The sequence below is a fragment of the Scophthalmus maximus genome, chromosome 12 (genome assembly GCF_022379125.1).
Source record: "Scophthalmus maximus strain ysfricsl-2021 chromosome 12, ASM2237912v1, whole genome shotgun sequence".
Taxonomy (NCBI): Eukaryota; Metazoa; Chordata; class Actinopteri; order Pleuronectiformes; family Scophthalmidae; genus Scophthalmus; species Scophthalmus maximus.
Genome location: NC_061526.1, coordinates 12,153,466 through 12,181,223, shown reverse-complemented (window position 1 = coordinate 12,181,223; position 27,758 = coordinate 12,153,466). Strand labels below are relative to the sequence as shown.

The 27,758-nt window shown below is 43.1% G+C and overlaps 1 protein-coding gene across 6 annotated transcripts in view; it reads left to right on the top strand.

The window, feature by feature from the left end:
- The window catches only part of nav3 (neuron navigator 3), a 172,944-nt gene that overhangs the window by 49,007 nt on the left and 96,179 nt on the right, over positions 1 to 27,758 (top strand). For all 6 annotated transcript variants that reach the window (XM_035613926.2, XM_035613909.2, XM_035613919.2 and 3 more), the window contains exons 2-4: positions 4,595 to 4,712; positions 6,954 to 7,006; positions 23,932 to 24,004. In XM_035613926.2, coding sequence (XP_035469819.2) covers positions 4,595 to 4,712; positions 6,954 to 7,006; positions 23,932 to 24,004 — 244 coding nt within the window. The remainder of the gene's footprint in view (positions 1 to 4,594; positions 4,713 to 6,953; positions 7,007 to 23,931; positions 24,005 to 27,758) is intronic.

Below are 27,758 nucleotides of genomic sequence, written 5' to 3'. Positions count from 1 at the left end.
CGCCCCTCCATCAGTCATTTGTTTGTCAGGGACCAGAGACGGAGATGCGGAGAGTCGTGGAGGAAGCTCCGACGCATCACAGCGCTATCGATTCCATTGGCCCCATCGCTCGTTTAGTTTATGTGGCTTTATGTAGTGTTTAATTACATTTAGGACCCGCGTGGGAGCGGCCAAGCTGCCTGTGCCAAGCGGAGGCATTTGAGCCAGTGCAGCCACAGATTATTCGTCTCTCCCGCCTAGGCTGGTTCAAACGGCATTACACAGCTAAATGTCCTCCAAGTGATTCTGTGTGTGCTCGGACCCCTCGATTGCAATTAGAATCTTTATTTATTGCACAGCATTGGAATGATGCCCTGATTAAAGAGCCCATACATTAACAGTCATTCAGTTTAAGTGCATTAATAAAGACGGGGGTACTACACTCCATCCTGAATATTGCAACTTCCTCTCTGCCCCAACTCCCTCACTCCAGCATCTAATTTTCCTCATTTTATACCCGGCTCCCCCCGGAGGCCATGCCGCACCACTGCAGGCTCTGCCAATAATACCTGCGTAGCTCCAGTCACTGCATTGTGATCAGGACTGTTGAAGACAGTTTGCCTGCTCCTGGGTAAGAGCTGGCTGTTTGTTTCGCAGCTCCTGGGATATCCGACATTGAGGGGGACAGATCCGCAGAGCAGGTAGAGAGGGAGCGGAGGGAGACAGAGAGAGAGCGAGAGAAGGACACTACACGTGGGATCAATAAGGATAACATCACCAGAGAGACTGGACTTCTGCTGATTGATGCTGGCTGCCGAAAGAAAGAAAGAGGAAGGACGGTGGGCAATGGGGGGGGGGGGTTCAATATGTGTGTTGATTGTGTTTCAGTAGCTGGGGGATTTGTAGATTGTATGTGCATGTGTGTTTGAGTGTGTGTGTGTGTGTGTGTGTGTGTGTATGTGTGTTAGTGTGTGTGTGTGTGTGTGTGTGTGTGTGTGTGTTAGTGTGTGTGGGTGTGTGTGTGTGTGTGTTAGTGTGTGTGTGTGTGTGTGTGTGTGTGTGTGTGTGTGTTGCCTCGTCCAGCCTGTGTGCCCCTATGATGTCAGTAGTCTCAGCCAGCACCACTGATGGTGGCGTTACTGCTGATGCTTAGCATCTGTCGTCGCGCTGCCTCCCAGCTTCCCAAAGCCAGCGGGAGTCAGAGAGGAGAGGCGAGCAGAGCGCAAGGAGGCTGACACACTCATCTCCGGGTTACATCGATGAGCCGAGAAGTGAGCGGATCAGTGAGTCAAGCGCATGGGGACGGGCTCCTTGAAAAAAGGTTTTCTCAGATGTTTGTGCCTTGTCAGAAAGCTTAGAGAGAGGAGAAGGAGGGGATGAGAGCGTGAGGTAGGGGAGGCGAGGCAGGTGGCAGAGGCCCCCGGGTCAGGTTGGAACCCAAGACATCACAGTTAGATCTTATAAACTTCAGCATGTGTTTCATTCTTACACTTTTCTAACTACACTTGGGACGGTGGAAGGGTTTGGGAAACAGAAGAACTTTGAGCTATTCTGAGTCTCGGTTGCTTTATTCGTCTCCTCTCATCTTTGTCTCAGCTCTGTTGTAGTTTATTTTTCCCTCGCGGCGTTTCAAAACCGATCTGCTGAATAAGGAGTACAGAAAGTGTCCAAACGTGTCAGGAGCAGCTTTTATTGAGCAACAGTTTTCTACTCACGGCTGTTTCACTGTAAAAACGTCTCCTCCGTGTTTCACACATTTCGGCAGATTTCTTTAGATTACTGGAAATGTTTTAGTCCAATGTTATACCTGTGTTAGACATGAAAGTATAGACACACTTTATGCATCAATAAAGTTACCAAGAAAGCGTTTTGGACTGAGACTTTTATGTGTTTTATTATATTCAGGTGGAAGTGTTAAAGGAATATAATGTTTGCCAACATGATGGTTTTGCTTCCACAAGTTGACATATTCTTTTTCATAACTGTATTTTAAAGCACAGCTTCGGCTGAACCGAACTAGACGCACGCCTTCGAAATTCAAACATTCTCGCAAATGTGCCTTTCAGAAAAAAGCTTGCCAATTCTGTTTTGTCCTCTAAAGATATATGTTTTCTGGAGTGATGTGTTGAGGAAGGGATTGACAGGCCTTCTCTTACTCTTACCCATCTATGCCTGCAGTTTCAGTTATGTGCATTAAAAACTAGAAAGTGCTGGAACATCAAAATCAAAATGGCAAAAATATTTGAATGTGCTTACTTGAAGTAGAAAGGTTTGTGTTTGTGATGAAGGCCACATTCAACAAAGGGCAATGGAAACAGGCAAATGAATCAGGGCGTACATGAAGTCAATTACCTTAATTTCCCCGAAAGCTTTGATCCACTAAAGAGACGAACAATAGCAGAAGATGAAAGACTCAGATCTGCAGATCTGTGCGGAGCGATGACAAGGAGACTGACGTTTGGCAAACTTACCCAACAGAGCCACCAGCTGTCAGTGTTCAGGTAACGTTGAAAAACTAGGGAGGAAGGAGAGTTGACTGTTTCTGACAAACAGAAGCCCTGAAGAGACACACTTGCACGGTGCTGCAGACGGACGTCCACCCGTGGTCCGTATGCAGAGTAGGGGGAGGAGAGTAAGAGGAGCTGGCGGCTGAGGACAGGTCAAACAGGTCAAACCTTCCTCTTCCTTCTCCTCTTCGTCCCAGGTCTCTGTTAAACTGCAGTTGTCCTGCAGCTTGTGTTCAAGCCTGATAGGACTGTAGTTGTCAGCAGGAGGCATCTCTCTCTCTCTCTCTCTCTCTCTCTCGCTGTCACACACACATACACACACACACACACACATTCTCTCCTCCTCCATCGTTCCGCTCTCCTGTCTATTTACTTGCCCCCTGACGGGATGTGGTCTGCATTTGTGATGCGTTTCGTTGCCTTTTCTGCAAACGGGTTTTTAGTGGGTGTGTATTTGCCTTTGTGTCCCCTATATGACGACTCTCAATTTTGTGGTTTGCGCTTTAACGAGTTCTCATAATGGAGAAAGTCGTGGAAGAAAACCACAACATATACAAACTTCAGAGATGCGGTGTCTCTGAAGGAGCCGACGTCTCGCTTCCAAGAAAAAGAAGAAAAAAAAGCCTGGAGAGAAATGCTTTTAATTGTGAGTGGTGTGTGAGGTAAATGAGGGTAAAAAGGGAGATTATTTCATCATGAGAGAGTTTTACGAGGGGGGGGGGGGGGGTTCTCTGGAAATGTCGACCATTCAAGATGACAAAAAGCCTTTACTTTTTACAGAAACTTCATCTGCAGACAAAGATGTTAGTGTAGTCACATACTGTATTTTGACTGACAGGTTGGTGTGGTGCAGAAACACCACAAGAAAGAACACATGTTCCAAGCACCACTTTAATCTGAACTTGATATCTGAAGTACTTTTTCATATTAAAATACCCTTTTTAAGTGGTAGTCCACCCCCCACCCACCGAACCAGAAATGACAAGGCAGCGATTCAGCCCTCACTGTCTTTGAATCCGCTGGTATGGATTTTGAATCTCATTTCAAGCCTCATAGGAAGAGAGACGTTGCTCCGTGGCTGCCTGTGGAAATCCGAATCAAACGCACCCTTGACACAGTGCGCCGGGCCTCTCTTTTCGCTTGTGTTTCTCAGGCGCAGTAAGCTTCTTTAGACGGACGGATCTGGAAGGAAATCTCAGGAAGTTGAGTGAATGATGAGAAACTATTGACACGGGTGAAGTTAGGAAACTGCTGTGGGTGCCTGAAGCAGCATTACAAGGCCATAGCTCTGTCAATCCATAACCTATTTATGTGCAAAAAAAACACCTGAGTCTTTCAATATAGGTCTGCTTGTAATGGGGCCTAGCACTTGTAGGTCCATCGAAACGGCAGCAGCTGTCTGGACCAATCTGTCGCCCGGCAGACAAAGCGTGGCTTGTCTGTTGGCTTATGGGCTCCGGTGAAAGACAATGGGGCTGTTAAGTGGTTTTAGGTGACAATGCAAAAGATTAGCCAATATGCGGCTCTTCCGGTTTGACAAAAAGAGTTGGGACAGTGTATCCACCTTTTACAGCAAATGTCTTAATCCGAACAGGGGACTTATTCGGAATAATGTAAAAATTGTAACAATGTAATTGTTTTAAGTGAAAAATAAGACGCGGACCAATTGGACAGCAGTCTTTAGACATTGAGAGTGTCTTTAATGTGGTTGCCGTAGAGTATTTGCGCAAGGTTAGAGCAGTCCGTCTTATTAACATCTATCTAATGTCAAAAGGTTCTCTGGCAGGACAGTGAGCACATCGTCGCAGAAGAGACTGAGGCAGAGCAGCAAGCTGCTGGGACAGGCAGCAACGCTGTCAGTGGTTGAAGTTTAGCGATGACCTTCAGGGGCAAACCCAGAAACTCAGCATTCCTTCATATACATTAGTCAGTGTTCTATGTGTTGTGTCCCCTTTATTGTTCTTTATTTTGCTTGATGTTTTCTGTAAAGTGCTCAAAGACTCACAGTGTTTGTCCCACACGTGCTCGCAACACACACACACACACACCGCCACGCCGCCTCGGTCTCTCAGGCACACACTGACACAACATCTGTTTTGTCTTTGCAGATTTACACAGACTGGGCCAATCACTACCTGGCCAAGTCGGGCTGTCCGCGCCTCATCAAGGACTTGAGCCAGGACATCACCGATGGAGTCCTGCTGGCACAGATCATCCAGATCATAGGTAGGTATCCACACACACACACACACACACACACACACACACACACACACACACACACACACACACACACACACTCTGACAGTATATTGTTTTACTTTAGGTACAAAGATTGTTAATGAAGTACAAATAAATAAATCCTAGCGCTATCAGCAGTATTAAAACCCATAATTCATTCTGTCTGTTAGATGAAACGACCACAGACTCTCACGCACATGTGCACACACGCCATGCACACACATGCACACACACCGTCTCTTGGTCTTTGTTGTGGTGAGTAGGAGGGAAGCTGTTCCTCAGTCTGATATTTGGGCCAAATCACAGCAGCCCTGCCTTGTTTTGGGTGCTGGGCGGGCGGGCTGCAGCAGAGATCTATGACTCTGACACCCCGGGGTGCAGAGGCATGTGGCCCCTACTGGAGCCCAGAGAGTCTTTACTTCACTCTCTCTCTCTTTCTGTCTGTATCTCTGTATTTCTTTCTCTCTGTCTCTCCTTCTCTCTCTTGCACACTGCTTCTCTCCGCGCCTGAACCTCACTCCTCATAATTTAATGTTTTCTAGGTCTCTCTCTCTCTCTCTCTCTCTCTCTCTCTCTCTCTCTCTCTCTCTCTGTTTCTCTGATATTAATTTCTCTTTTTCTCTTACTCTCTGCCTTCCTCTGGGTCTTGCACTTGCTCTTACCAAGTTACACATTATTAGCAACAAAATTGAAATAACTCATTCCTTGTTTTACAGCAAAGAGTAGTGTAAGTGATTACACTGACAGGACAGTTTAATTAACACAGTGACATTTTGGGACAGGGCAGCTTCTCTGCTGTCTCACCAGAGGTTGGCTTGACAGAGTGGACCAGGCTCTCTTGGACATCCTGGTCAGGGATGTGTTAGCTGGGTGTAGGGAGGAAACTAGCTTCTGCCAACAGAGGGAAATAGACCTTCACGGTATCTAGAATACACATTTCATCCTCTTTGTCGGCCATGGTGCGAACCCCTACCCAAACTCTAACCAGAAAACCAACAACGTGCCCACACAAATCGCAAAGGCACACTGATGTGGTATATATAATTTGTTTGTTTTCCAAATGTCTAAAATGTACAATGTTTACATTTACATTTGTTGCTACTGTGTGACAGTTGTGGCGCTGTAAAGCCTGTTGGGGAGGGTGTTGAGCTGTGTGGATTGGTCGTCAAAGTTTCCATAGTCAATTCTGGCAAACGTTCATTTTTCCCAAGTATGGTTATGCCTTACAAACATTAACCGGTAGTTTACGTTTTTAAAATGGTGCAGAAAAATACAATATATATGATAAATCTAGTCATTTGCGGATCCATATCCATAAACATACAGTATTGTGCGTGTGGTTTTGGAAGACATTGACAAATCTTGTAGTGTATTTTGCAAAGAGACCCAACGGGACGTGCAGTCACAGGGACTGAGGTACAGTAGCTGTTAACGGTCACTAAATGCCTTGGGGCTTCTCGCTCTACTACTGTAACAGACACATGTTTCAAGTAACTTGTTCAACATTGGCTGTTATGCAATCCCTTTTTTACCCTCCCTCTTTCAGACAAGTTTCTCTCACATATCTTTAACTTCTGTTTTTTGTTGCTCTCTCCCTCTCTCTCTCTCTCTCTCTCTCTCTCTCTCTCTCTCTCTCTCTCTCTCCCCTTCTCTTGGCATGTACATCACTGGAGAAAACTTTTCTTTTACTGGGACTCTCTCTCTCCGTGTCTCTGTTACACAAACAAATATACATTTGTCTCTGTTTCAAATGCTGCCTTTTTTCACTGATGCTGGCTTTCTCTTCTTTTTGCGTCTGACTTCCTTACACCTCTCTCTCTCTTTCTCTCTCTCTCTCTCTCTCTCTCTCTCTCTCTTTCTCTCTCTCTGAAACTTTACCCTCCCTGCTCACCCGAACAGACAATGAGGCCAAGCAGGCCTGTCAGTAATTCTCTGGCGGCAGCTGACGAATTAGGCAGCTTTGCTTCCCAGACCTCTTCTGCATCGCTCTGCACCTCAACACACACACACAGACACACAAACTTTCACACACTCATGTAGACGTACGCACACACATGCGCACGTGCCGCACACACAGACACATACACACACTCCTATGGCATTCTCAACAGAGGTGTCCCACTGGATTTGCTTTTGCACGTGAGCTGAAGTCGTTGGGCGTCAGGATGTTAATGTTCAGATTGGGACAAGAGCAGAAAGTCTAACTACATTTCCTGTCTCGTGCAGCGAATGAGAAGGTGGAGGATATCAATGGCAGCCCCAGGAGCCAGTCACAAATGGTGAGTGTTTACACTTTTATATTGAACATCATCCAACATTTAATGCACCGTTGCATGAGAACAAATTATGTTTAAGAGGAATAATTATCTGGAGTTAAGTACTGACTTTTTACCGCTCTGCTGAAATTAATTTTTACATTCTAAGTGGTTGTGTTTCTTTAACTGAAGCTACCAGAGCGGCAGAGAAATAAATAAATACACAGTGGGAGCCAGCTTGGTAGCACAGAGATCACACTGCCTTTTACAGAGTTCATCTGATGCACAGCAGCACAACATCCTGTTGAATGGATGTGATCATACCAACATATGCTTGAACGTGTACGGATTATTGTAGAGTTTTATAGGTACTTTACCACATGTCAGAGAGAAATATTGTACCTTTCAGTCTTCTATATTTCTTTGACAGCTATGATTACCATTTAATTAGATTATATTAAATTCACATTTAGATGTGACACCTTGCAAAGCATGTCTACTGGGGACAACTTGTCACATTTCAGATGTCAGCGAGTTGTTGGCAGTGTTAACCCCTTCTCAGCATCCCAGATGCTTTCTTTTAAATGAACAGTTTGAGTCCCTAAGTGGTCAAATTATCAATGATAAATTGAAGCAAATGACCCTTAGGTTGGGAACCACTGAACAAAACTACCCACTTATAATGTAGTTAACACTAGATTCATCTTTCACTTTAACTTCAAGTAGGATTTTTAAATGGAGGACCCACTTAAAATAAGTATCTTTACCCTGTCACCTGTGAGTGAACAGGTAAAGAATTAACCCTATAGTATGTTTGCAAAGTCATGTCTCACAAGCCAGTTGAAAGTGATCCTATTACCAAAGTTTTTACTTGAAGCTTTCAGTGTTCATGTCCGACCCAGACTTCAAGCAGCCAATCGCAGCAATTCTGATTAAAGCCTTTCACAAACCACAATCCTCTGCTGCCCGGCGTGGCGATGACATGAGGAACCACGTTGCCACTTGACCGAAGAGTCTCGAAAAACATCAAACCCCAGCAAATTTTGATTTATTGAACCTTTTTCAATAATCTGTATTTCTGGATGCCATGTGGCTGAGCGATGCTGGCGGTGCCCCCCGCTGTATAACTGCTGATTGTCGTCACTCTGAGATAATTACCCCTCACTTTAACTGGAGTTGACTAAGTGTTTATGCAGTGCTGGTTAGCCCTGGCATCTGCCCTCCTGCCATTAAAAGTGACTAAAGCTGTTTAGCTGTTTTGGCACATTTTCTTAGTAAGACACTGTGGGCGAGTAGTGGTGATTTTTTTTGTGTGTGTCTGTGTGTGTCAGACTTTTGGCTTCTTTGAAATTAGATTCACTAGAATTACTATCACTATCTACAGCTTGCTAAAAAACTATTTTAATTCATTGTACCATTTTTCTGTCTACCATATACATTTTTCTGTCGTGTGCGGGTTCAGTGTGTCACGACCACTTCAGCAAAGATAAACTCCTGCAAATTTATTTTTGTTGTCACGTAAAGTGATTCTGGCAAAAACAGCCGAGTCCAGACCGAGGCACCAGTCACTAGGGGCGAGCTGCCGCAGCACCACAAGCATGTGGCCCGGGATGCCAGAGACCTGTGTGTGTATGTGTGTGTGTTTGTGTGTGTGTGTGTGTGTGTGTGTGTGTGTGTGTGTGTGTGCGTGCGTGCAGTTTCGCTCTTTGTCTCAGTCACTTACTAAGCCCATTGATCCACCACCTGCTCTGACCACAGAGGGTCCGGCCAGCTTGAGAAAATTAAGTTTGAGGAAGCACAGTTGCTTATAGTGTGTGGGCGCGAAGGGAAGGGAGCATCTGATACACGCAAACACTCACATCATCCACAAAGATGGGTTTGCACGTCCACCTTTTGGAACAGATTTATTATGTGGCAGATAAAAAGGTTTGCTGGGTATATTAATCTGGATACATGTTAGCACTGAGTAGTAGTCAGCAGCATAAACCCGCAGAACAGGTGCAGAACTCATACAACCAACTGAAGTGTGAATAAGTGAAAAAAAAACATTTATTGTGGTATTGCGTTAGCTGCATAGTGTAGAGAGAGAAAAATATGCTTTCACACCTAAACTGTTTGGTTTGGTGAAAACAAAGTGTGGTGTGTTAGCTCATCTCATGTGCTCTGTTTGGGCTGGTGTGAAATTGGAGCAGCGCTGATTTAAAAAGAGGGTATTGGTTGGTTTCCGAATGGACTCACTTCAGTTCAGTTCATTTATGGCATGAAAGCAAGAGCAGATATATGAATTCTTGAATTTAGAAGCAATCATACTATTAAAAACCTACTGATTGTGAACTGTCAAGGAAGTGAAATCTTATAGTTGACATATGTATTCATGCTGGTAATTCAGTAACAATTGTAACACTGGTGCTCATCGGTACACAAGTGCAGGGACTTTTGTTGATTGATCGGAAATTCGGAAGCAGGTAAGAATAAGTCGGGTGAAATGTAGTGATGACACGGTAACCATCTCCGTTAGAGTAAAAGACAACTTTTTCTCATCGTGTTTCTGCCAGTGATATTCATAAAAAGTGGTGGAGTTGCTTTTAGATTTACCTGTTCTCCACGTGACTTCATGCTTACAGCTGTTGTTTTATAAAAAGTCAGTGTGAACATGGATAACAACAAATAACAAGGTATCTTTTTTTTGTCCTTCGTTGGACCAAACTGACCAAACTACTCTAAGAGATCAAGGGGATGAAACATGAAAATATGTGTCTGTGCAAAAGTCTGTTGTTTGGCTTGTTTATTCCGTGAGCTTTAACGCCGATATCAATCTGAAACTCGAGTTTTATACTGACAACCTTTACCCCGTGCTGAGAAAACCTAGAACTATTCTTTAAACCTTTGGCTGCATACTGACAACACGAGCTGTAAAGGTTGGAAACCCGCCACTGGCCACGAAGCACCTGCAGGTTAAACGCCTTGGCCGGAGACATCGCGGTAGCAGCAGCTGTCAATGGTGGGCCAGATGAGTCTGATTTACTTCCTCTGCACTGATTTCTCCCCATGTGGGACTTGAAATGATGATCCTGGAGTCACAAGCCAGTTTTTTTTTTTAACCGGTAGGCTGCTGCTCGTCTGGTGACTGGACAGAGGCCAACTGAGCAGCTGCTCTAAGCGAAGGAGCACAAACGAACACAGCGCCGGCATCTGCAGCATCCGCGAGCCTCCAAGCTCATCTCCATGCTTAATACGCTTTTTTCACCTCTTATCCCACATTCACAATGCATTCACAAAGCTTCACAAATCAGTTGAAGGCGATCATTTCCTGTTGAGCAGAAAAACTTGGCTGATGTGTCTGTAATTGTAATGGCCAAGATAGTTTTGCTCAGGTTTTTCATTGACATTTGCCGCCAACATGCCAGTAAAAATTAATTCTAATTCTTGAAGAACCGTCACTCAAGGGAATTGTAAAGATTTTTAAGTACGTTCTATTTTTCTATTGATATGGGTTCCGTTCAAGCTACTTCATCTCAACACTTCCTGTAAACCTTTCAAACCAAGCCAGGTAGCCATTCCATGGAAGTGGAGGTATCACCTCTGGCTGCCCTGAGGGCTTATGGGAGGTCATGTCAAAGAACGGTGGAGTTATGAATTAATAACTCCCTTTTCCCAGGTCTCCCTCCTCTACCTACTCCAATTTGCTCTCATCAAGGACAAAATGCAAAAAAGTCTGACCTTTGATCTCTTTAATACTACAGTGTACAGTAACACCCCGATTTCATCGTGTGCAGGTATCATCTATTAATGCTAAAAGGTGACATTTGGGTCACTTGGATGCTAATGAGAAATTGAATATGTATATGGCAGGGCTTTTAAAATGTTGTTCTATAACTTTTCTTAGACTCAAAAACGAATGCAATAAAGTAGGAGTAACAGTTTCACTTACAGCCTTTAACTAATAGCTTGTTGATCCTGTCTTTGATCCCCCAAATCCCTGGTATTAATGCTTTGAAAAACTGCAGACTGATTCCTTTTTCTTACCCCTCGCTTACAGTTTGTCTCGAGTACGGAGCATTCAGCGTGGTCAGCTGGTCGGAACTTCCTGGTTTGCAATGGTTGGATCGATTTGTGTTGGAAACAAAATGATTGTTGGAAATTTGTTTGTGAAATCTGGGGTGGGGCTCGAACACAGAAATGATCCAGGACCACATATTTGGTCCAAGATGGACAAACTGTGCAAGCCTGCAGGGGTGATGAGAACGAGGAGTGACAGGAGCGTGGTACGAGGGGCTTTCAGCTCAGCGTAGATTCGAGTCGGGCTCTGTATCTTTCCACGGTTTAATATGTTTCCTTTCACTGCTTTTCAGCTTTGCGATAATAGATAAGAGTAGAGATGAACAAATGTACAACACGGATGTGATTCAGTGACTAGGGAGAGTTGGCGGCAGCTTTGAAGAGAGGAAAAGGAGTGTGACATACCCCGCAAAAAGTGTTTTCTTAATTTTCTTCTTCTCAGTTTAGTTTTTTATGTCCTCTTCTTTAACATCTCTTACTGTGATCCACCTTTTAGATTACTCGTACATTTGGAACAGATGGATTTGACCTTATTCTCATTTTAGCGTTTTGGAGAAAAATTCTCTCACCATGTAAAGCTATAAACACATTCGTGGATTTAAAAACGTCAACCGGTGTCTGTGTGAATCCTTCAGACTCACCCCTTCGCAATCCCTCACCACCTCTGACGGTGCAATTTCTCACGCAGGCATCTGAAGGAATTAGATGCACACCCAGGTTTTTGAATTGAGCTAAGGATTGTTTTTTTTTGTTTTTTTATCTCTCAGAAGAAAAATTGTGCTCAGACAAGAGAACGGCGGGCGGAGGCCAGCAGAAGAGGCCCATTCAGCACAAAATATTAAAGCCTCGCAACACTAATCCTCCTCATTATAGGCAGACATCATTAGCACACCACAGAGCGCTTCTCTGCAGGAAGGATGACTGTGTGGTTTCACTGTCTGGGTGGGTGCATGCGTGTATGTTTGGCCTCTAGCAAACGCATCAAAGGATGCCATGGAGAAACAAACAGTTGTCAAAATCTTCAGTGAACACAGAGATGCAGAGATCTGTCAGCAGAAGGCTGCACAGGTTGGGGTAGGAGAGACTCCATCGAACAAATCGTTACTTTAAAGTCAACTCTTTCCTGTTGCTCTGCGTTTGTAGTATCGGATTTTCAAGTGTGCGTATTTGGATTGACTTTTCTCAGCCTTGGCTCTTGTCAAATCCAGTTTGATTTGACCGTGATTTTTTTGGCGGTTAACTAGTTTATGTTACGCTGCACCGTTGAGGTTACACACTATGGCATTGCTATGATGAGGAAAGCAGGAAAGCACTCTGAAGTGCAGAAGTAGAGCTGCCTATACTATACACCACCCAACCCCTATAAGAGACCATATTTGGTGGCAGCGAAAACTTGCATATAGCATCTTTAAGCTTCTGGGATCTCTCACAACACAGAAATAACTATGTAGTTCATTATACTGCCGAAAAATGGTTCAGACCTTCACCAAACAAAGGTTAATGTTAAAACAAAGTTTTTGAGCTCTCTTCACTGGTGACTTACTGGAAATGTCAGATCCCGAAATCCAAAGAAACAATGTGATGATGTGATCTCTCTGGTTTTTACTTAAAAAAACCATTCAAACAACAGGCTGTTGAACCTTAGAATCCAAAACTGAACTGAAACACGTCATAATGTCATGATGTCATGATGTCACAAATAGTGATGTGAATATTTGCTAATATTCATTTAATGCAAAAACTATGAATTAAAGTAGACTGCTTAGTATGTTGGCCTTAGTTGCAGGTCTGGAATCGGTGGGCTGCCTTTGAGGCCTAATTGAGTCTAGGGTTTCTTGGAGACTATAAAAGACCACTGGTCTCATTTGGGCCCCATCTGTTGGCGGCCCATCTGTTGGCGGGAGGACAAACTGCACAACCGCTCATCGGTGACATCTCCGCCATTGTGAAGTTTCATCATCAGCGCGACTGGCTATTAATCTCGGCTTCTAATTGATCATGTTACTAATTTGAGTCGCTGGCCTGGGTTCTTGCACGGCCTAACCAACTGGCATCCGCGTGACACTATTCCTCGTGTCGTTGATTTGATTACACCAGCCCTGGCTGTCTAGCGATTCACCTATTATGACAGTCAGTTGGTCTAGATATACACCGACAAATGGATGATAGGACCTCTGGGCTTCCAAAACATCCCTGATGTCGTTTGTGCATGCCCAGTGATTGGCGGAGAGTGGTCTAAAGAGGGCAGGGGCAGACGGCCATTACAGAATGCTGAAACCAGAGCTAATCAGCGGATTGTAGAGTTCAGGCATTCTCTCTCCATGTTCCCAGTCTGGATGCCTCAATGGTGGCGAGTTCAAGTACAGTATAAGATTGAACTGTCCTCTCCTGCAAATGCTGAGGCAGCAACAAGACAGCTTTTAAAGTACAACCAGCCATTCATATCCATATGACAAACACATGAAGGGCAGCTTGGACACAATCCTGGCATCCTGGAGCAATTTTAGTCCACTGCACATTTGGCATGTATCCTTTCAGAGCTAAATCAAGGTTAATCAATCTTTGTATTTCATCATCAGGTTATCATTTATAGTGTATTCCCCTATCTTGTTTGGGCCAAGACACATGTGTCCTGTTTTCAACACAATATGTAGGAAATATTTTCCATTATCAGTGTTGAGAGGAGTGCACAGTGGAATCGCGATGCCCCAAAGTGGGAGGTCTAGAATCCGCTCCAAGGTCTTGGACTGTGATCCAGTTTTTCAATGTATGGCTGCTCAAGCGCATCAGCAGCCGTTGTAGTAAAACTCGCCATCACACCAACATTACTCTCTTCGTTCTCTGACTCTTGTGAATCTTCGAGTTGTTTTATTTGTTTTTTGGAAGAGGCGTTTGTCCTGGAGCACAGGTTGACCCTCTCATGTGTTAGCCAGTGTAGCAGCATGAAGCGGGTACCCAGGGGCTTATTACAGGCTCCCGTGTAGCGCAATAGGAAGCTTTTAATCACTCATTATAAGTGAACGACACTGGCAGATGTTCTTTTAAGGGAGAAAAGGGCTGGCTTGTTAAACTGGCACAGTGAAGGACTCATTACTTTTGATCTTGCTGGGTATGTTTGACTGCAACACACCAGCTGCAGCGTCTCCTGACTTTTGTCAGCGGCCCTTTTATTCACTGTGAATGTTGCACTTTGGGAGCAATGTACAGTACAAGTCAGTCCGTCTCTCCACTGAATGCGTGTCCTTGTTTCTTTTAAACTCAGAGATCAAAAATCAGAAACCTGCTTCTAATACATTCTGCATGATATTTAAAAAAGATATATTTTTCATTCTCTGTCGCTCCTCAGTATTTGCTCAAGGACACATCATCAGCCTATTCACTACCAGCACACCTTTGCTCCTGCTGTTGCAGTAGCCTTGCACCCTTTGTTGCCATGTTGTGTTTGTTCAGAAAGTTAATGTTCTCACACGTACTCCCAAATATGCAGTGAATGCGGCTCATAGTGACCTTTTTTTTAAATTCTCAGAACTTTGGCGTTCAGGCATCTGTCAGTAGGTACACACAGGGAATTTTTATTACTCCAGTTTTAAAGCAAACTGAGAGAGGAGATACAAGCTCACCCAGGAGTTTGACTATCAGTTTTACTATTTTAACTTTTTTCCAGTGAGCAGAGAAATTCCGTGCCCACGACGATACACTGATAAATGAGGTGCATGACATACATATGGCTAATATTGTGATCTACTAGATATGTTAGATCTACTGCTACCTTACAGGTGAAGATTAAGGGAGATATTTGTTACGGATGTGAAGATTGTCTTGGGTGTTAAATTGCCAAACTGTTGATTTTCCTCAAGGACCACATGGAGTTCAATGGTAAAATGGAAGAAAAGCAGCAACAAGTTCCTGACGTTACTGTTCAGAGGCACAACACATGGGAGGGGGGAATGTAAATTAGCAACCGCGAGTGATTTATCAGCGTAGACTGACCACTGCAGCAGAGGAAACTACATGTGACATTTAACATCTGGGAAAAGCTGGTGTAAAAATCTGCGGCACTGCTTTTATTAGACACCCAGGAGAGCGAGAAAAACAGTGAGGCAATTTTATTTTATCTTATTTTAGTTACCTTTATTTTACCAGGAAGTCCCACAGAGATAAAAACCAGACCTGGCCAAACTCAAGACATAAATACAACATACTATATACAATACCGCATATATATCATGGTATACAAAAATCCACTAAAACCAGATATTTGAACTGAATGACCTCTCAGGCAAAGCAACCACGTCTCAGTCACCGCACTCTTTATGATGCCCTTGAATTTTTCAATGGATATACACATTTCTCACTTTAGACCTCTCAACGGATTATTCCGTGTCCAACGTGCATAATAAGAAAAACTCACATTATACGAGCTGAGGTAATGAAAGTGCTCAGTTACTGCAGTGGCTTAAGACTACTGCAGCAAATTGTAAAGATGCACTATAAAGTGCAGCAGCTCTGCGTTCAACACCATAAGACAAGATCTGTTCTTTTCTACACCGTTTTACCTCCGCATCACCTCCTGCTTTGTTTTCCTGCCTTTTAATGGCTCATAGCCGGTTAAGTCAGGTACATAACGACTGCAGCAGCCAATAATAACTTGTAATACTCCATCTCCGTTTTTCTTTTCTTTTTTCAATATAAGTATGGCCATGAGCCCATTTAACTAATATTTCCTCACATTTGGTATAAACCCCGCTCTTGTGGGATGGAGGCTCATTTGCAGCACCAAAAGTGTGTTCCCTTACAAACAGTACAGCAATGCATCTCATTTAGCTTCATCTTATGCAAATCAAATGAACAGCAGCTCTCATTTACATCCACATTCTGAGATATAACCTCCAAACTGAAAAATTTGCATCAGGCTTAGTAAATGGCCCTCTTTAATGTTGAACTACACCGAATCAGCAAGTACTACTGTATGTGTTGGTTTGTGTCAGTGCACTGAAGATGACGTTTATAATACAAAAATAAATACAATATATCATTGTGTAGCCTGAAAATGTAAATCACATGGAATCATAGTTTTTTTTTGCTCTACAGTCTACACTGTAATAAGAGTTCATACAATACGATGGCATTAATTTGTTTGTATCCAGTGTAGCAGGACAGAAAATGTTGAGGACCCACAGTCAGCAGCAGGCCAGCGAAGATATTTCTCACCTTTCCTCATATATGTAGCTCGTCTGCAGATTACGCAACAGATGCCTGAGCGTCAGCAGCTTAACCTCTCTGACCCTCGTGGGAGAAACGGCCTCAGACGGGTTTGACAGCAGAATGTGTTGCTAATGCTCTTCATCGTATCGGTGATGGTCTGTAACAGATCTGTTACAGCGTTTATGCGAGACAAAAGGCAGACGCGTTACTTCAACTCCAGCTCCTGATGGTTCGAAAGTCATCCAGAAATACTTCATATTGTACTCGCGACCTGAAAACATGCTGTAATCTGTTCTTTCCCTGCTACTTGATTAAATGTACTCTGGTGTGAAGACCACAACATCTTCTTTCAGCTATTTGTTATATATTCACTTACAAAGCCATCAACTGAGATGAGGTTTCAGTCGGCTGTTTTACATTTGACCTCCTTCCCTTCTAAGATCTGACTGGTCTTTTTTTTTTCCAACAAAAGGAAACAGCCTTCCATGGGCACAACAGCGGACCTATTTGAATTGCTGAACAAGTTTGAGATGTGGGCACCAGATCTGCATCCAGTTTGGCACTTTATTGATTTTACATGTCCTCTGTGATTCAGAAGTTTTGTGAAGTCAAGTCATATCACTTGGGTGGGTGTTGAGAAAGATAGTTTTCATTTACATTATTGTAAGTGTAGGATCCAGCTGTTTTTGAGCTTGACCCATACAAGGGACTAAGGGATCTTCTACCTCATCTTTTTGTAAATTAAAGCTGAATTGATGGACTATATCAAACAGCATTTCCATGGTGACGCATCCTATGGTTGCTAGGATATTTGCTGTGACACCAAAAGGTCTCTTTTATTCTCATGCTTTCTTATTAAAATGTTGCTATAACACTTTATTTTTTTGTAGCTCAGGATGAACTACAATTAGGTGACAGACAACAAAATCAATATTTGCACTAGCTTTGTGTCATTTTGAAATTGATTTTAGTCCGCGTCATTGACAGGAGTGATAAGGAGATCTGACTTGACAAATGAAAAAGGATTCAAAGAGATTAACCAGCGAATGATGAGGTGACTCGTTGGTCTCTGTCATCCATGAAACATCTTTGTTTTTACTGTCTCCCTCCCTTTCTCTCGCTAGCACTCCTCAAAACAGCTCAACACGCGAAGACGTACACACTGTCTGTGCGGCAGATGCGCAAAAGCCACATGGAATCCCTCCAAGTTATTTTCATCTGAAAATCAACCACCATATATAATTGAGACATCCCCGGATGTAGGCTTGTGTTGCCATGCAGATCCTGTTTATTATACATCATTTGTGTTTATGTGCTGACTGAGCCCGCGCTGTTCTTCCTGTGCGAAATTGGAATGTCACAGGCAGTAAAATCCTTCAAGAAGATAATTGTTTTATTTATAAGAATATGGGCTCTGATGTGGTAGAAATCAGCTTGTTTTGTCACCGAAGGCTCAGCTACTTGAATTGATTCATTTTAGTTTGGTTTTCTTTCGGCGAGGGAAAGTTTTACAGCGAGTTGTATCATAACATTTATGCTGCTATGAATGCACACTTTGTAAGCCCGAGCAGGCGAGGTCAAACCCGTGGTGTTTCTAAAAATGAGCAACAACCTCTCTTTCAAAGATTTGAGATAAGACAGATGCAACCCGCGTGATAGATTTCAGTCAGGGTAAGGGATTATGGGGCCTGCCACCACGATTAATATCGCATAAAACAGCTCCCTCAGCCAGTGCCAATTTAGAAATAAAGTTTCTTTACTTTGGATTTTGAGACATGGATCCTATTATTCATTTTTATTTCATTCGTCTGTCAGCAGCTGCCTGCCCTCGAGTCAATGGACTGTTAGAGATGAGACCAGTGGACGCGGAAGTGTCAGACCCGCAGTCTGAAGAGAGGCGCTGATGGAGCAATGATAGACAATGAGAGAAGCCGATTGGTTCATTGGAGGGACCATGAGTGGTTTCAAATCTGACAGCGTGGTCAAGCACTCTAAGCATGGCTTGCCTATTAAGGGAGACAAAAACATACGTATAATTCTTGCTCTCTATTTATAAAACCTTTACGCTACAACTCAGCTGCTGAAAGCAGAGGAATTTGGCTTTGCCTGCATGTAAACATAAAAATTTGAGAGGAAACTAAACTCAGCAGCAGTGATTAATAAAGAATATTCTGGCTGTAAAAAAAAAAGAAGAAAAAAAGGCATCTCAGTCATGTGTCACCCCAGCCTGACTGATGAGCTCTGCCTCATTAGGTTTCAAGTGCCAAGAGGAATTAATGGGCGAAAATCTGTGCATTCATCTTCTTGACACTCACTGCCATGTGAAAGAAAAAATCTAACTTTGATAAAGAGGTGTCAGAGGCAAAGCTAATTGTGTTAGTTTTGGCTGGTCTTGATTTTAATCAGCCGGGAGAAAAGCTTGCAATGGTGACATGGTGGTTTTTAATGTGATGGATTTTTGGTTTTATTTATTTGGATTCACCTGACTTATCAGTAGACTTTGATTTCTGCCTTCAACCAAATAAGAAATGCTGCGAAAGCCACCTCACCAATGGAGTTTTCTTAGAGAAAGACACATAAAAGCACAGCCTCTAATGACCGACCACCAGGACAAGATTTAACTTTTGTTTTTGTGTGGGTGTTAAAAGAAATAATAAACACTGACAGCTTTCGGAAAATCATCATGGGGTTCAATTGGTCAATTGGTCAAGTCAATTGGAGTCATCCCAAGACTTACTCACACAATACTGTAGCTCTATTTGTGAAGCTCGAGTCATGTGTTTTTGAAAAACTGACTGAGGGATTTAAGGTGGCATGCATTTTCCAGTGAGTATTTAGCATTTTGGAGTAAAACCCCTCAATTATTGAGTATGTGCTGTAAAGCGCTAACGCCTGGTTTTCCAGTCCTGTGTTGAGGGAGGTTGTTTTCTGTCCCGCAGGAAGTGGTAATTGTTGGCCCATTTGCATTTGACTGTTGCATCTAAGGGATTACAATTTCCAATTCCAGCCATCATACATCAGTCACTTGATACCTTTTGGAATGGCCCAATGCAACCCAGGACACTTTTCACAGGCAAACACGCAGAGCTACTGCAGCAAGTGTCTCATTTTGTGTCTCATCGCGTCTCACTGGAGTGCAAAGAGTAAATGAAGAAACCTAACTTAAGACGTGCTATGAGTTTGTTGTAGAGATTTTCCGAAGGCATGCAGTCTGAGTACACTCAGAGAAAGAGCTGAGTCATTTCATCACAAAGAATACAGCACAGCGCTCGTGATCTTTTCCATTCTGATTCAAAAGTCCAAAAGGACAGGGGTCATACTCTTCTAAACTGGGACCCAGACGAATTCGGGGAGCTCATTTAAATTTGCTTTGTCAGAATACGGTCTGGACCCCCTCCATTGGGAGGTGATTTTCACCGGCAGAACACTTGCCGGTCCAATCACAACCAATTATCAGATAATGGGCAGGGTTTAAACCATGACGCAGACCGAAGTGACTTTTGCAAACAACCGAGGCTGCGAACGAGCATTTGTCACAAGAACGGCAACACTTGACCACAGACATTGTGGAATTATCATTATGGAAATCTCCGCTCTCTATGCTCAACAGAAGCCACATGATTCGTCTGCGTCCGTTGGTAACGCCTCTTGGAAATGAACTGAGAGGTCTGGCTATGTCAGGCTAACACTCTTCCGAAGGAAGAAAGGACAGTGTAAAAAGATAAATTTCAAAAACCAATTGAATCTATTATATTCTTGTCCTGTTAATATATTTGCAAATAGAACTACAACTGGGCAATCAAACTCTACAGCTGCTTTTTTGTGTTGTCATCCACACATAAAAAGAGTGAATAACAAATGATCCCAAAACACATAAATGTGAAGTTTCAAATACTGACAAAGTTATCATCCATCATACCGGTGATTTTATTTGTTTTATTGAATTTAAAACAATCACATCTACTTATACACACATCTAACTAATAGCAGTTATTAATGATAATGATAATAATATAAATAATTGAAAATAATTCTTAAAATGTTTTTTTCCCGCTGTTTCCTGCAGCCATTGGCTTCCATTAATTACCTGATGGTTAAAAAAATAAAACAGACTCTTGAAACTTGCTTAATAATCCAGTGAAAGCACTTGACCAATGGGTATTAAAAAGGCAGTTTAAGTGCAAAGACGTGCAAATAAATGATGGTGAAGCAGCCGCAACATTGTAATAACACGGTTCACTCAGTGGATCGAGCTCCTCTTTTGTTATCGCGGTCATTTTTATTATTGGTCACATAATAGCACATACATCACCAGAAGCCATCCTTGACGAGAGACAAGACAATGTATAGTAAAAAAAACGGAAAACCTTACCCTGGGATGTTGGCCTCATCATCAGCACAATGATGTGGGTTATTAAGTTATATTTTTTTCCATCTTCATTAATAGGCACTAAACAAGCTCATTTTTATTTTGTTGGTCTGGAATCTGATTCATAAACATGAATTAAAACAATTCACTCAACTATGTAACATGTAGTCAGCTATATTTTGTCAAGCTCCATGCAGCAGTCTTTTACAAGGTACTTAAATAATATGAAACTGATTAAAAATGTGCAATTACAGTGACAGCAAGCTGCACAAGGTTTCACAGTCACACTCCCGGCACAGACAGGAAGTTATAAGACAAAACAAGGAAGTACTGTGTTTCAGCACTTCCTTGTTCAGGAGCAGCACCTTTTGCTGCATAAATCCTGCTCCCCCATACTGGTGACAGGGATATCACAACTTTTTTGCCAATCTTGGCTCTCCCCCTTAATTACTGCTTGAACCAAGGAATGTGGTTCGGTGCTCGCCAGGCCTCGTCCCACTCAGCCATAGTACAACCTTTTCTCCACTCGGCTGCCCGTGTCAGTTGAAATGTGATATTTTGATTTGTAGAGTGGCTTTGTAAATGAAACAGAGCTTAAGTGAAGCTGATTGTTGCAGAAAACCTAACAGCTCCCCCTCATTATTCTTGCAAGCTCAGTGGCAAGTTTCCTTCCCGCAGTGCATGTTGCACACGTGCCCTCCTGTCACTCCTCAAAATGTGCTCTCGCTTTACTGCTCTAAGTGCTTCATGATTGGGTGAAGTGCTCCTCATCAAAATGCCCTTTTCCAAATTGCTTTTAATGGCTTATGTGGATCCGTCTGATGCCAGCCGCCGTCGGAAAAATAAATGATGTTGGTTTCTTGAGAGGCTGTTGCACGATGCCGCAAAGCCAAGCCGCCCACCAAACTAGCAGTTAAACATCGCCAGAACCCTGTGCAACACTAATACCCCATCCGTCATCAACGCCTCCAATCACTGTTCCGCTTGTTTGTGTCATTTTAGAGTTAAGGCTGACTAAAAACAAACAGCGGTTTCGTCTAAAAGCCGTCGAATATCTGGTTGAATTGTGACGTGAAGACTTAGACTTAGAGAAGGCACGGGTTCCATTGGTGATTGCCAGTCCCCCTTCAAAAGAAAAACAGCTCTGTCTCTGAATAAAGAGATTTACTTTGTGTTAACGAGTTCACTCCTCTTTGTCTTTATCAGCCAGCCTTCAAACACACACATGGACCAGTGACTGTCTGTGGAACAGATGCAAAATGCTTCAACAAGTCCTCCAAAAATGTTTGATGTAAATATTTGCATCTGAATGAGCCTAACTGACTTTTCCTTATGAAAAGTGACCGTTGTAGTGCAAATATAGTTGATTTAATTTCATCGGCTGTTTATTTTGGAAGCTCACACTCTCGAAACTTCTACATCTCACATCATCCTGCTGCTCAGTCTAATTAATACCTCCACAAACGCTGCTCCGCACATGTCTCTCTGCATACAAACCTCCGAGAGTGTGTATGTGGGATAACCAAAAGAGCTAGAACCAGGGCGCACATGTGCTAGTCTGTGTGTGCAGCATGTGGGAGGACAATATGGAGGCCCACATGGGACGGGGTTCAGTGCCTGGCGGGGGGGAAACGTGTGTGGTGTTGGGGAACGGGAGGAGGTGAGGCGTGTGAGGCCGATGGAGCAACTCTGCATGTGACTTCTTGTCCCGCGACGGTCCCTGTTGATGCAACCAGTGCCGACACCTCCGCCTGCGCAGAGGGAAGTGCTCCTCCTCAACTACTGTTTTTGAGGTGCCCTTGAGCAAATGACTCGATCCACAGCACAGCTGGTCAGAGGCACTCACAGAGGATTGTGGATATTGTAGTTGACAAAAAAATATCTCACAACAGTCTCAGACAGACTTTGTTTTGGTGTAACTGCTCCTTTATATGAAGGGCAGCAGTGGAGGAATTATTCATTGGTCGGCCATCTAAAACTTATTGAAAAGTTTGTATACAAACGTATTGGCACACATATGGAGTTAGTGCTGACTTGAGCTGTAATTCAACACTTTCTTGCAAGATGTTGGAATTATAAGAAAAAATGACTTGTCGTAAAAGTGATATATTAAGGTGAGACGGGATCCTCCATATCTTCCGGCGATTTGAAGCTCAATCAGTTTCCTCTTAGATCAAATATATCAAACTTCTGCGGGCAAAAAACAATTGAGCGCACAGATTGATTTGCATTCAGCTCTAGTGCAAAACAAATCCCGAAAATAGTTTGTGATCTCAGTCAAAAGTTTGTAATGTTGCGGCTTGTCACGATCGCAAAATATTTGTGCTCATGACAAAACAAACTTTATGAAATTACCCACATTCTCTGGCTCTCTGTGCCATTAAGGCAGAGTCTAATACGCTCTGTTGTAGAAAATGCCAACTGAAATTCACATTATTAAACCATTGAGGACAATCGAGTTCAGCGCAGTGAGAGCACCAGAACAATAAGCAAGTATCCAAATGAGCTGTGTGCAGAAATGTCTCATTATCCTGGTTCTACAACGTCTCACTCTCTCTAATGAAGACACTGAGTGAACATGCAGAGAGAGAGAGAGAGAGAGAGAGAGAGAGAGTTACAGCTCATGAATCATCATTGCCCGCTGGACGTCTGGCTGAGTTGCCCAGCCTGCCCTTTGTGTGGCCGTGGCACACTGCGCCATAGCTGAGCGCGCCAACCTTTGACCTTGTCATAAAAAGGCCTTTTGAGGGGGCGCTGGCGGCTCGCAACCATGCTAATGAAGCCACCCATGAGCTTGTGTCGAGGAATGCAAGAATCCCCCTCATAACTGCAACCTCCGTGAGCACTTTGTGAAACCGATACCAGTTCGCAGGGATGACAGTTGTTGTTGACTGTGATGTAAAAGGTATCAAGTGAGCCACACTGACCAACACACCCTGTGTTTACATGCAAATTTATGGGCAGGATTTTTTTTTGTGTGTGCCTGTATGTGTGCATTGGATTGGATATGTGTTTGCCACTGGCATTGTGTGTGCATATGGGTTTGTGCCCTCCTCGAATGCGTGTGTGTGTGTGACATGCCCGGGTTGTGTAGGTGGCGACACACTGTGGTCAGTTTATCAACCAGCCGGTGTCTCGGGGACGGGAGGGGGTCGGGTAAAAACCACACAATGATGTGCTTTATGAGTAATAACACTGATCATCCTCATGCTCTGAGTCCTCTGCCCCGAGACATTTAGACTTGTTGAATTTTAACCATCGCCACATTCTTGCTGCGTCTGTCCCTTGTGCTTACTGTCTGACATCTTCTCAACAGATTGAAAATGTGGACACCTGTCTCAGTTTCCTGGATGCCAGAGGAGTGAATGTACAAGGGCTCTCATCAGAAGGTAAGAAGAATAAACAATATGCAATTTAAGGACTGATTAAAATCATAATAGAATCAGTGAAACAGTAAAATCTCCCTCCTGTACTTCTAATTTCTAGACTTGGAAAATGTCCCTACCCTCTATGGGTAGTTTTCCATTTATTCACAGTACCAAATATCTTCAAAATAAAAAAAACAGTTAAACCTGTTTCCAAGACATACTTTTATACTTCACAGCAATGGAATTTACCACATTGGTATCATGGTAGGGGTGCACAGTTTCATCCCCAGCTTTCACTATGGCAGTGTAGGCAATCATTAAGGCAATCAAAGGGGATTGTGGGAGGATAAAAACTGTATCAAGGTACATGACATATATGACAGCTGTGTCGGAAGAATTTTCCAAATAATCCATCCAAGCAAGGATGACAATGCCATCTGTCGCCAGTCTCTTACCCTTTGCTCTGTCCTCGTACCAAAAATGCATCAGTCTTGAATGTAAAAGAAAAAGCGCAGCATTATCTGCAAAGAAAAGTCCACATTGGTCACAGAACATAGCAACACCAAAATAATTGGGGGTTTTCATACTGTCCCATACTAGCATACATCTCACTTATTATAGCGCAAAGTGTGTCCAGCTGTTATTTAGGACCTGTGCTTACCCAGGCCTCATGTTGTTTCTGCTTCCCTTTTAACATTATGGAGGTGAGTGTGCCCTTGACCTCTCTAGCAGCAGAAATAGTCTGACACACTGACCGACAGCTCTAAATTCGGTGGCCCCCACTCTAGCACTAAAAACAGCAAAGTGACTCGCAATGCCTGGAATTTCAAAGTGGGTCTGTAAATATATGGGCTATTGGGTTACTCTGTCCATTACTGTTGCTGCTACATTTCATCACTCCCTTCACTCAGATCGTCTCCCTCTGCCCACTCTGCCTTAACCAGCCTTACTCTCAAAACTTAACAGTCCATGTCTGGTGTCTGACTGTGAGTTGCATTAGCTTGTCACGAATCAGCCCAGAGCTTTCCACTTTTGTTGGCTGGCATATGCAGTCTTTAATACCGTTTTACAAGGCATGGAAATTAAATGAAGTGGAATGTTTGATGTGCATACAGGAACCTAGAACGTACTATTGTAAAAACCTCCATAGGTCTTTCCTGCATCTCACTGGCGGGAGGCTGTAAACTGTAGTTCCGGAAGAAAAATCATCTTTTAGAAGAGTGTCGGTTTCACAAGCAGACGTTTCCGATAAGGGAACCTTATTTCCCATAATGCTACAGTTTAGTATGATAGTGACACAAAGAGACTGGTGACTAGAGGCTTATCGATGAAACCCGTCATCATCAGAATATGATGGGAGAAAATTAAGAAACGACAGACATGCCATATTTGTCACCTTTAATTACACAATGTATCTAAGATTTTAGAATAAATAATAAGACATTTCTATAGATAGTCATTGTCCCTAGATGATAAATCCTACTAACTGATCCCTGCCCTGGCTTTACCTGAAGCTTCACCATGACGTTGAAATTTGTGATTTTAACTTAAGCGTCTCGACAACCATTGGCTGGATTACCTCAAAATATGGCATGGACATGCATGCCCCTATCGGGATGAATTGGAATAATTTTGGCCATCCCTTGATTTTATCATCAAGTCAAATGTTTAGTTTGTTGACATTGGTTTATGATCAAATACTTCCAAAACTAATTTCCATCAGCATGAGCAGACTGTTTGTCTTTTGCAAACTCACTGAACTAATATCTTGGAAAAAAAGTTGAATATATATCTGCCAAAACATCATGTTTGCATTGTCATTGTGAACATGTGTTTAGCGTAAGTACACCCTCACAGAACCACAAGCGTGGCTGTAGACTCTTGGTCTCGTTTCAAAGAAGAAAAAAAGCTCCACCTACCCAATCTGAAACTCACATATGACCTGGTAATGCTGAAATATATCAAAGCAGCAAAGATTTTATGACCTGAAATGTGATAATTATCCACAGGAAGTTTCATTCTACCGTTTCGAGGCCTAAAAGGCAGGTGTAAAGCCCTTAAACACACATTTTCTGCAGTTGATAATGGGCTACAGCGAGGGGTCTCCTACTGCAGGTCATTAAACCTTCTTTCCAGTGTAGGGTCTCTGAAACTGAGATCTTAGCAGAACCGGCTCCTCGTGGCTGTAGTGCTAGCAAGCAACCCACAGTATGACCTGCTCACCACAATAAAGTCCCCACTTCTTGATCTCAGTGGGTGATTTTAGTTTTTCCTTTGTGAACAGGTCTGATTTCATGAGTCCACTCAAACAGTCATCTGTGCTGAGTCTGTTAAGAGGCTACACTCTTGTTCTCTGACCAGAAGGTCAGACTTAGGGCAAGGCTAAGGCTTTGAGTTCAGGTTTAGTGCAATTCCTATCCAAAAAAAGCCTGGCTGTGTAAGAGAAATTGCGGAGAACACAAAACAGTGAAACAGATGTTGATGTGGCACTTAATTGGGAGCCAAACAAAGGAATTGTAGAAATTAAATTGAACTTCCAACAGCAGAGGAAAAAGGAGAAAACCAGCTGTGGAGTTGTAAGGAGGTCCTTACTGGACATGTATTGCCTGGGGATTAAACCCAAGAATAGTTTAGTAGGTAGAGACGGAATATATAGTCCTTCGGTCTTCAGGCAGTATTTGTCTTCTACTGTGTATTGCCCAGCTGTGCCAGGACCGTCCCCTCGCCTCTTCCAAATAGCTTAGTGACTCATCAAATAAGTAACTTCTCTAAATAAGAGAAAGAAAAAAAATGATTGAATGAAACCTTGTCAACCACTTAAAAGGCCTCCAAGAGCAAAGGCACATTTTCATTGACCATGAGCCAAAAGAAACACTTTATTTTTACCCTGCTTCAGTGAAAGCAAGAGTACTCCTGCTCTCGGTGGATGAAAATAGCAGAGTTAGAACATGTCTAATGGGAAGTTTAGAGCAGGATCCAGTTATCCCCTGCACTCTATCACAACTGCTCCCAAAATGACCAGACACTTTAAAAAAATGGGATTTGAATCAGGAGCAACTCAGCGTTGTACCTCGATGAAGAAGCGGGGACAAGAGGCTGAAGCGGTCTCTTAAATGAGAGGTGAAACATCTTCAAGAATCTACAACCAAATCCAGTTGCTCCTGATTGTCTGAATGAGAATGAGACACTTGAAAAACGTATTACACCATTTTTGTACACCTGCTTATCCATGCAGTTATCCAGTCAGCCAATCATGTGGCAGGAGTACATTGCAGAGGTTATTGTTCACATTAAATGTGAAAATGGAGAAAAATGTGATCTTGGTGACTCTGACCGTGGCATGATTGTTGTCGAGTAATTCTCCAGCTGATCATCTCTTGGGGTTTTCACACAAAAGAGTCTCTGGAGTTTTCACTCTTTACTTTGGTCAGCTGAATCTGCAACATTGACTCTCTACGGCACAGAAAAAACACTGCAGTCCAGACACTCTCAGAGATCCAGTATGAATTACAACCTCTAGGCGTTGGAAATGGAACAAAAAATGGAAAACACCCCCCAAGAGATTAATCTCCTGCGACTGCCAAACTCCCCAAACAGCCGAGCCATAGATGGCGCGGGGGAATGTTCAAGCCTCACCAGGTTGAAAAATGGAGTAAAAAGCCCTGCGTCAGCCGCTGCCATCCTTCCTGTGCCAGCTCTCACTGAGGGTTTGATATGAAAAGTCCATTTCACAAATGGGTGCTTAAGCCACAGTGATCAATGTTTCCTCCTCTGT